The 10,494-nt window shown below is 44.8% G+C and overlaps 1 protein-coding gene across 1 annotated transcript in view; it reads right to left on the bottom strand.

The window, feature by feature from the left end:
- Window positions 1–217: 217 nt before the first annotated feature.
- The window catches only part of LOC141052411 (polycomb group RING finger protein 3), a 156,653-nt gene continuing 146,376 nt past the window's right edge, over window positions 218–10,494 (bottom strand). The window contains exon 9 of the mRNA XM_073549639.1: window positions 218–2,197. Coding sequence (XP_073405740.1) covers window positions 2,150–2,197 — 48 coding nt within the window. The 3' untranslated portion in view covers window positions 218–2,149. The remainder of the gene's footprint in view (window positions 2,198–10,494) is intronic.

Genomic DNA, 10,494 nt, shown 5'->3' with positions numbered 1-10,494 from the left:
TCTCAGGCACAACCAATACAGTGATAGTATGATTTTAATATAGACCAAATCCCTTACAACACTGTATAGCCAATTTACAGTGTATTTTGGGGGGTGTCAGACACCCTTTATATCAAAAGAGGAAAGGGAAAGAAATCCTACTTCATAGCGCTGAAGACAAACATTTACTTAAAACTAGGCATTTTGCAAGTCTATTGCACATTTGCATTCCTGATGCTTTGACTCACTGCTATGGTTTGATGAGTAAAAAAAAAATGAAGCTTGTTAAACATTTCACAATTTTATATGCCCGTAAATAAAGCTGGCCACTTAAACCTTTTCAATGGTAAAATAATATAGAAAGCTTAAAATAGAATAAATAATTTTATAAACTTACTTTTTTTCAACCCCACCAATCCTTATTAAATTTTCTCATATATTCTGTCAGAATTTACTATTTTCCATATGAACTATATTAAACAAAAACGTATGTATACCTGGCTACCTTTCGTCTCACTGTTGCAGGGTACAGTTAAGACATATAAATATTATTTTTGCAGACACAGTGCAGTGAAAAGAAGTTGTTAAACCCCTTTCACTGATAAACAATTCCCCACCTTCAAAAAAAAAAAAAAGTTCCGGTACAATAGGCCAAGTGTGGCTTGTGAGAACAGCACAGATGTATCAAACTAAATCTGACAAAAAAGTGCTTCTTCGCCCATTCTTAGATGTAACTTTTACTTAGAAGTTCTAGGAGCAACAGTACAATGCACCTCACAGAGGCTTTCAGTAATCCAATATATCTCCTTCATGTGTCCCCATCTGCAGAATGTCGGCTCGATCAGTGCAAAACTAGCCTATTTCATTTTTTGCTTTCGACTTATTAAAAAAAGGGACCAGACAATGGCGGATGGAGAGGGGGTAGTAGACTTTGTGGCATGGCGTTCGACAAAAAAAAAAAAGCATGGAATTTTACGGCTGAGGTCGTTAGGTTAACACATACACATAGCTATACAGTGTTGAGTTTGATCACTTTAGTTGGGAACACTAAGCAGACAGTGCCGCCAATGGGGAGCTACCGGCCCATACAGCTAAGGTCATTCATTTCAGCAACAGAGGGATCTTTGTAGCACCATATCAGATTCAAGTGATCCAATAGATAGTAGCAAATATTGTGGATTGTGTCTTGAATATATGCATTCAGTTTTCATGTAATACATTCTTTTACAGTTACATGGTTCACTTCCAAAGGGGAACCATGAAACACCAGCAGGCACATGTCAGCCAGTGTCCTTGTGTTATTCACTGACTAGATGTACTGTACCATGTCAATATATTATAAAGTTAGCACCAAGGTCTCAAATCGGAACCGATCATCGTGATATCGAATGATGCTGTCCGAGACCAAAACAGGCCTGTACTAACGTGATGAGCGGTAACGGGTGTACAACCATGTGGCGCAAGAAGAGGGATCTTCTAATAATATTGCAGCAAAAGGCCAAAAGTGCACTGTGGCAACAAATCACAAATATAAGCACCAGTCAGTATGCATAATCCAATCACTAATCTCTGCAAGAAATTCTGGAGACGGCACAGTCACAACCCCGGATTGGTTTGACAAATATGTTGGCTCAAATGTCTGCACTGGGCTACCAGCCTAAACATTTTTTTTAAAGTATCTACAAAGTAAACTTAATAAGAGGGTTTTAATTGCAAATGATTTATAAAATCTTTTCACAATTAAAAAGCAACCTAAGGTAATTTGGTGTCAATCTTTTTATCTGTTACATATATATATATATATAGATATATATATTTATTAATATATACGACGATCAATACATCTCAAAAACAAACCTGGATGTAGTCTGCAGCAAAGACATGAATTATCTATGAAAAGTGTTCAATTATTTGTAAACGCCATGCTGGTAGTGTCTTGAGTTGTGAAAAATTATCTCTTTTTGTACAAAAAGTATAAATATTTTTTCCTGTCCAGAATTCTGGTATTGTGTTGCGCAAGAGAAACATGTTGAAGTGAAGAGGTTCTCCTGTGGTTCCGCTACAATCTTCTGGCTTGAATCCGCTGGTACAGGTCACATGTCACGAGTCATGTAGTGCACTGTGGTGGTGCCCATGATAGTCTCTGCAAAAACTGGACAATTAAGTTCTTTCACAGCAAGTCCATTTTCGGTCTGTAATGTAGCAGTAGAGGTGATTTCTGAAATAGCAAAATTTTGAGGTTGTAAATGTCAGAACAGGCATAACCCAACTTAGCTAAAAAATAAATAAATAAGTAAATAAGAAGGATATACTTGGAAGTATTGGGAATTTATAGTATAATTGTGTGTCTCATTTAAAAGCATTCAAGTACAGGTGGTTCCCAACTTCCGAAAGTCAAACGTAGAAAAAAAACAAAACCCTAATATACAGTACTACACCTCAGCGATGACCTCTATAACCGCAGTCCGGTGCTCTTCTTTCCACCATAGCATCTCCAAGACTTCCGGATATGTCCAGGCCCCAGAGGTCATTGTGCATCATAAGGTTGTGGTGCGGACGTTGCGACCTTTTCACACACAGTAAACTCAGGCCTGGACATGGCCATAAATCCTGACCTACAGCGAAGAGACCTGAGATGCGACGGCCGATGACGAAAAGATGATGACCGGACGGTGAGCAATGAGGCAACAGGTGAGGGGAGAATTAGTTAAAAACAAACAAAAAAAACATCTCCAGCAGGTCTTTCTGATGCTGTGTGCCACATCTCTAAGACTTCCAGGCATGCCAAGCCTCAGAGGTAACTGCATTTGATAAGTTTGAAATGTTGAGGTAGCAACTTTAAAATGTGCAGTAACCTCTGAGAACTGGACGCGGCAGTAAGTCCTGGCCCAAAAGAGGACTAGAGTTCAGGCGGAAAACAGCGAAGTGGCTGAAGGGGTCAGGAGAGTATTATTTTTTTTCTACCTACTATTCCAAGTTACATACCATATATTTTGGATTATAAGACGCACTTTTTTCCCCAAAAATTTTTTGGGGAAAATGGGAGTGCATCTCATAATGCGGATATACCTTACCAGCCGCAGTAGAGCAGAGTCGCTGCTGGAGGAGGCAAGAGTGGAGCAGTGCTGCAGGCTGGAATGAGGGGGTGTTCCGATATGCGCCTCTGTGGGTGTTCAGTGATGCGGGGGGGGGGCTCTGTCGACATTTTGTGAAAGCCCAGGGACCTCGCACTTACAGCCCACAGTGCGGTGGACTCCTGGAAAATGGCTGCAGGAGCATGCACAGATGGAGATCTCGGCACCAAGATCTCGGGAGATGAGATCTCAGCGCTGAGATCTCCATCTGCGCATGCCCCGGCAGCCGTTTTCCCGGAGTCCACAGCACAGCAAACCATTTAAGTGCGAGGGCTTTGGGCTTCCACAAAATGACGGCAGAGCCCCCACACCACCGAACACCCGCAGCGGCGCACATCGGAACACCCCCTCACATCCCTGCCTGCGGCCTGCAGCAACGCTCCACTCTTGCCTCCTCCAGCAGCGACCCTGGGACCCCGCTTCACCGCAGCCACCATCCCCGGTAAGCAATAAGACGCATGGAATGTAAGAAGCACCACCATTTTATTAAAACAAGTTTTTTTTTTTTCATTTTTCTCCTCAAAATTTGGGGTGTGTCTTATAATTTGCAAAATACGGTACATATCCGGTTTACAAACAAAGCTACAGAATGTATCTAGTTCGTATTGAAAAACACCTACACCAATTTTTCACTTTGCATAGTGCAGATCAAGTGGCTGAAAACATGCTTGTTCTATTTTGCAGTCTATTCACCAGTTTATGCTAGATATTGAGGCACGTCCATCCATCTGTTCAGGTAACTAGTCCTATAGCACCATTACCTTGAAAAACAGAATTTAACTAAGAAACAGCCAATATTAAGATTTAGCACTATGGTCTGCATTTAGGTCAGGGGTTGGGAATCTTTTTTTCTGCCAAGGGCCATTTAGATAGTTATACCATGCTTTGGGGGCCATACAATATTGAGCTCTGACTCTGCCCATCCTGCCAATAACATTGGTATCAGGACGCAATCATTCATTGCAGATGCCAAGGCATTCATTAGTGAGTAAGAAGAAATTAAAGGGCTGCAGTCCCCTGGAATCTGCCCAGAGGCCAGATACATGGTGATCAAGGGATAAATCTGCCTGTGGGCCTGAGGATCCACACCCCTGATTTAGGTCAATGAAAGATATTGCATATAGGCTCCCCCCAAAAAACAAACAAAAAAAACCACAACAGCAGTGTTTGATGGTTAACAGGGTGCACAACATCACGAGTTTGGTCACACTTCTTGATACAGATAGGAAACAAACTAGGGTTAGCTTAAAAGAAACCAGTCATGTGAAAAAAAAGCTATTTACCTGCAGATATGGGGTCAATCTACAGGTTATTAGTCAGAAGGAAATTACCTTTATTCCTCCAGGCAGCAGTCAGATGTTAGTCATGTGGGAGGCGCCAATACGGGTTCAGTCATCACTGTGTGTACAGAGAGCGGTGGCTGTAACCGCATACCCGGCAGTGACCGACAGGCGACTCAGTAGTCAGTGGCGGGTCGAGGTTGGCCGTCCACAGGCACCATTCTATATAAACAGAGTGATGAATGAACCTATGCTGCAGATTAACCCCATATTTGCAGGTTAACTTTTTTTTTTCCACGTTGCATGCAGATGTTGACCACATTTCTGCCAAGATAAATATTTTTTAAACATTTTCAAATTGTTTATTCAGTTTCAGAAAACGGACAGAATACATTACACATGTCAAAAGATTTGTTAAGTGAGGCCAAACAAAGCGACAAAGCACTCAGTTAAACTCTGTGCCCCTTCATTTGGGTTCCTCTTAGCCCGGCTGACATTTAAAGAGAGTGTACACTGCCATAGAAAATATAACACTTTGTTTGGTTCTCCGAAGAAAGCCAAAAACAGATGATGAAAGTGCAAAAGTGCTCAGTTAGGTGCTATGCTTCATCTCAGCAATCGGATGGGGACAAGGCCCGAACATTCTCCTCAATCAATACTTCTGACATGTAACTACAACAAGGGTACAAGCTCAAGGCTCAAATAGTCCAAATGGAGATCATAGAAAAACTTTCAAGCAGTCTATGGTCTGAGTGTGGTGCACAAAGTGACCGGCATACACCACACCAAACCGGCTCCCAGATCAAACTGCTTCAAAGAGTCCGTAACTAGGACAGTCTCCAGCACCAGAGGGGAAAAAAGGGGAAAACACATATATAAAAATTGCTATCCATTGGCTTATGCGTTTCAGGCTAAGAGTCCTTACTCATAGTTATGTACTCATCCAAATGGATGGCTTTTCTCCTTTTTTTAAACTACGTACATATTCTGAACATTCTTTTTAATCCTATGCTAGTATTAAGAAATATGTTTTCACCTTTCTTTCTGTGGTGCTGGAGACTGCCCTTCTATGGACTCTTTAAAATTGCAACAGGAGCGCCCACTGTATCCCTGATAATTTCTAATACTTATCCAGCCACTGATAGGAATCTTTTCTAATCAAGCTTATGTTGTAGATCATTCTAATGACCTAAACCAGAAAACAAGTCTTGTCGTATGCTGGAGTCATGCCTTTTCATCCGGGCAATGTAAACTCCGCATGTCCTTGAATCACGTCTTACAGTCAAATCCTCCCTGCTACCAATAGGACATAACAAGAACATGAAATCTTCAGGATTTGGCATAATAGATGCTTTTAATATCCTGGGATCACAATTTCTATCTCCTTGAACTGGTCACCATTACATATTTACGAACCAAGGCTAAAATCTGCTCTCAACTTCCTGCTTGTAGGGCCCCCTCATAGCCTAATGATAATTTTTTTTTTAATATAAAATTTTATAGGACCTTTATCAGCAACCTTACCATTTTCACACTGGTCACTGGGGTTTTTTTAGACTTATACTTCCTGTCCTTTTAGGAAGCGTTTTCAGCAAAACTTCTTATCGTCCGAGGCAGGATGGGTTAACACAGAATCCATCAATCACAAAAGATTAGGTCTTAGCTGACCCTGCTCCCCTCCCATCACACAGACAATAGATGCTTCAATAGAAACAATATAGTGGTCAAACTCTGCTCACCTTGGCTATGTACATGTATTGTATCTGGCTGTAACAGGAAGATAGAGTCTAAAAAGCCACCATGGCCAGTGTGAAAATTCAAAGATTTAATTTTTTTTTTTTTATATTCAGGCATAAATCTGGCAGACACAACTTCTACAGATACACGAAAACCTGATTTAACCCCTTTCTGACATCGGGCGTAATAGCACGCCGATATCTGACTTCCCCCTCCCCCACCGCCGGAGCCAGCACCTTTGCGGGCACATGACAGCTAATCTATACAGCTGACATATGCCCACAACAAATGCGGGAGGAATAGTGATCCACCCGTGGCTGTTAACTAGTTAAATGCATCAATCTCTGACAGCGGCATTTAACTTGCGCTTACTGGAAGCGCGTTGTTAATGATGCCCATTGCCGGTCACCGATGGGTCGGCATGATGACCAGAGGTCTGAAGAAGATCTCTATGGTTGCCATTGCCGAATTGCTATGAGCACCGCCCTGCGCATGTCGCTTCTCTCCCTTTGATGTGGGCTCCAGCGGTGAGCCCACTTCTTTCCCAGCACTTGTCAGCTGTTTTGAACAGCTGACATGTGCTCGGAACAGCCGTGGGTGGAATCGCGATCCACCCGCGGCTATTAACCCAATAAATGCCGCTGTCAAACTCTGACAGAGGCTTTTAACGTGCGCTTCTGTCCATTGGGCCGGAATTCCCCTCATTGGTGTGACCTCCTTGATCGCGGGACACCGTTGGCATAGTCTCTGGTCAGCATGCATAGCAAGTGAGGCATTCTGCTACATATAGGCGATCTGATCATTGCCTGTATGTAACAGTCGACTGGGTTATGGCAGCGTTTAGTTTCCCATGGAGACTATTGAAGCATGCCAAAAGTAAAAAGAATGCTTGCAAAAATATAAAAAAATAGTATAAAAATTTTAATCACCCCCCCTTTCAAAATAAAACAGTAAAAAAAAAAAATCAAACATACACCTATTTGGTATCGCCTCGTTCAGAATCGCCCGATCTATCAATAAAAAAAAGGATTAACCTGATCCCTAAAAGGTGTAGCGAGAAACAAAGTAAAACACCAAAATTATGTTTTTTGGTCGCCACGACATTGCATTAAAATGCAATAACAGGCGATCAAAAGAATGTATCTGCACCAATATATCATCACTAGAAATGTCAGCTTGGCACGCAAAAAATAAGCCCTCACCCAACCCAAGATCACGAAAAATTGAGATGCTATGGGTCTCGGAAAATGGCACAAATTTTTTTTTAAACAAACTTTGGATTTTTTTTTCAACCCTTAGGCTACGTTTCCACGTTAAGGAAATGCTGCGGAGAGGACACAGCTCCGCTAAAAAAGACCTGCCCTCTTTTGTATGCGCGGTGATTCCGTATGTGTTTATTGAACACATGCAGAATCACCGCTTCCTATACATAGACAGTGTTATTTATCTTGCGGAGATGGAGAACTGCCTTATCAATTTTACCACGAACGGTATAAATGTCATCCCCAGAATAAATTCATGAATTGCTGTTTTTTGCTCATTCTGTCTCCCAAAAATCGGAATAGAAAGCAATCAAAAAATGCCATGTGCCCCAAAATGGTACCAATAAAATATAAATGTTTGTGATACAGCAAAATCCCTTTCTCTGAGACGCTCATTGGGGGACACAGGACTGTGGTGTATGCTACTGCCGCCAGGAGGCTGACACTAAGGGAGTTAAAAAAAAAAAAAAAATATGTTAGCTCCTCCTCCGCAGCATACACCCTCACCTCGATTGCAGGCGAAACCATTTCGGTGCAAAAGCAGTAGGAGATCACAAAAAGACAAAATCAACCTCAATGCAGGTAACATGTCTAGAAAAAACCCCACCTGGTATCATAAATACCTATTAACCAAAAAGAGCCAATTGGCTAACAGGGTGGGTGCTGTGTCCCCCAATGAGCGTCTCGGAGAAAAGGATTTAACGGTGAGAATCACAAAAATCCATGTTTCTCCTTCGCCTCATTGGGGGACACAGGACTGTGGGACGTCCTAAAGCAGTCCCTGGGTGGGAAGTCGACTCACCGGTCCAAGCTACATGCACCTCCTGTCTAAAGGTGCGCCACCGCTGCTTGGAGAATCCTACCCAGGCTTGCATCTGCTGAAGCCTGGACATTGTAATGTTTGGAGAATGTGTGCAGGCTGGCCCAGGTTGCCGCCTTGCATACCTGCTCTGCTGATGACTGGTGCCAAAGAGCCCAAGAGGGGCCCACTGCTCGAGTTGAGTGCGCTCTGATCCCTTCTGGAACAGCTGCGCCTCTGATGCGGTAGGATTCCTGAATCGTCAGACGAATCCACCTGGCTATGGTCGATCTTGAGGCAGCAAGTACCTTCCTGCAACACTCGGGGAGCACGAACAGCGTGTCTGTCTGACGAAAGGATGCTGTCCGTGACACGTACCTCCTGAGAGCTCTCACCAGATCCAACGTATAAAGAGCCTTTTCCACATGGAGTACCAGTGCCGGGCAAAAGGAGGGCAAGATAATGTCCTCACTAATGTGAAATGAGGAAAGGACCTTCGGCAGAAAAGGGGGAGCTGGCCTGAGAACCAACTTATCCTTGTGAAATATCAGGATCGGAGCTCAGCAAGATAGAGCTGCCAGCTCCGAGACCCACCTGATTGATGTTATCGCCACGAGGAACACCACCTTCCAGGAAAGGTATGTCAAAGAGACATCCTGTAGTGGTTCGAATGGAGCTTCCTGGCGAACACCTAGGACCAGGTTAAGGTCCCAGGCGTCCAGAGGGGACCTATAGGGGGGTACCAAGTATGAGACCCCCTGTATGAAGGTCTTTACCTGCAGACTGGTAGCAATCCTGCGCTGGAAAAGGACGGATAAGGCCGATATCTGTCTCCTGAGGGAACTTGGAGCTAAACCTGAGTCAAAGCCAGACTGGAGAAAAGCCAAGATGCTGGGAATAGAGAAACTCAGTGGAGAACAACCGTGGTCCTGACACCATGTGAAGAAAACCTTCCAGGTGTGGTGGCAAATACGTGCCGAGGCGGGCTACCGGGTGCTAACCATTCTAGCAACCACACTGTGTCTGAACCCAGCCTGGGTCAGAATCCAGGATTCAACGGCCAAGTCGTCAAACACAGGGCCCCCGAGTTCGGGTGGTAGATCAAGCCCTGGGAAAGTAGGTCTGGGCGCCCTGGCAGTCGCCAGGGAACGTCGCCGAGTAGCTGCACCAGGTCAGCGTACCACACCCGACAAGGCCATTCTGGGGCCAGCAGAATCACTGAATCCCCTTCTGCCTTGATCTTCTTGATGACCCTCGGAAGTAGTGGCAGCGGGGGAAATAGGTATGGGAGGCGAAACTGGTTCCATGCCAGAACCAACGCATCCATGGCAATTGCCTGTGGTTCCCAGGACCAAGCGACAAATGCAGGCACCTTGGCGTTCACCCTGGAGGCCATCAGGTCCACATCTGGCATTCCCCAACGTTGGCACATTTGCCGGAAGACATCGGGATGTAGTGACCATTCCCTGGACGCAAGACCCTGCTGGCTGAGGAAGTCTGCCGCCCAGTTCTCTATGCCCAGGATGTGGACTGCTGATAACACCGAGTGGTTCCTCGCGGTCCAGTGAAGGACGTGCCCCACCTCGTGCATGGCTGCCCTGCTGCGGGTGCCCCCCTGATGATTTATGTAAGCCACGGCCGTGGCATTGTCTGATTGAATCCAGACGGGGCGGCCTGCTAGAAGATTATGAAAATGTTGCAGAGCCAGCCGAATCGCTCGTATCTCTAACAAGTTGATCGTGAGGCGTGCCTCCTGCGGCGACCACCGTCTCTGGGTCGTGTGATGGCGAAAAACCATTCCTCAGCCGAGGAGACTGGCGACGGTTGTGACCACCAACCAATGGTCGGGAGGAAAAGGTTTCCCCTGAAGAAAGGAGGAACTGACTGTCCACCACTAAGTGCCTGTCTGACCTGTACGGACAAACGGCACCGGTGGTCGAGTGTAAATGGGTTCTTGAGCCCACGATGCCAAGAGGGCGTGCTGCAGTGGGCAAAGATGGAATTGCTTCCATTGCTGCCACCATCTTCCCCAAGACCCTCATGCAAAAACGAATGGTATGAGGGACTAGTTGGCGAAGTACCTGGACTCCCTGCCGAAGAGCTAGGGCCTTGTCCCGAGGGAGAATTACCAACCCTCGGGAGGTGACGATCATCCCTAAAAAGGAAATCCTTTGAGCTGGAACAGGGGATGATTTCTTCAGGTTGACCAAGAGTATCTAGCATGATGTTGGCGCTGTCCTCGCATGCTCGATATGAAGGGCCTTTGATCAAGAGGTTGTCTATATAAGGCAAGACGACTATGC

Source organism: Dendrobates tinctorius, unplaced genomic scaffold (genome assembly GCF_039654945.1).
Source record: "Dendrobates tinctorius isolate UK_male_01 unplaced genomic scaffold, ASM3965494v1 ptg000160l, whole genome shotgun sequence".
NCBI classification, from domain to species: Eukaryota; Metazoa; Chordata; class Amphibia; order Anura; family Dendrobatidae; genus Dendrobates; species Dendrobates tinctorius.
The sequence above is the reverse complement of the archived record's forward strand: the minus strand, read 5'-3'. Positions and strand labels throughout refer to the sequence as shown.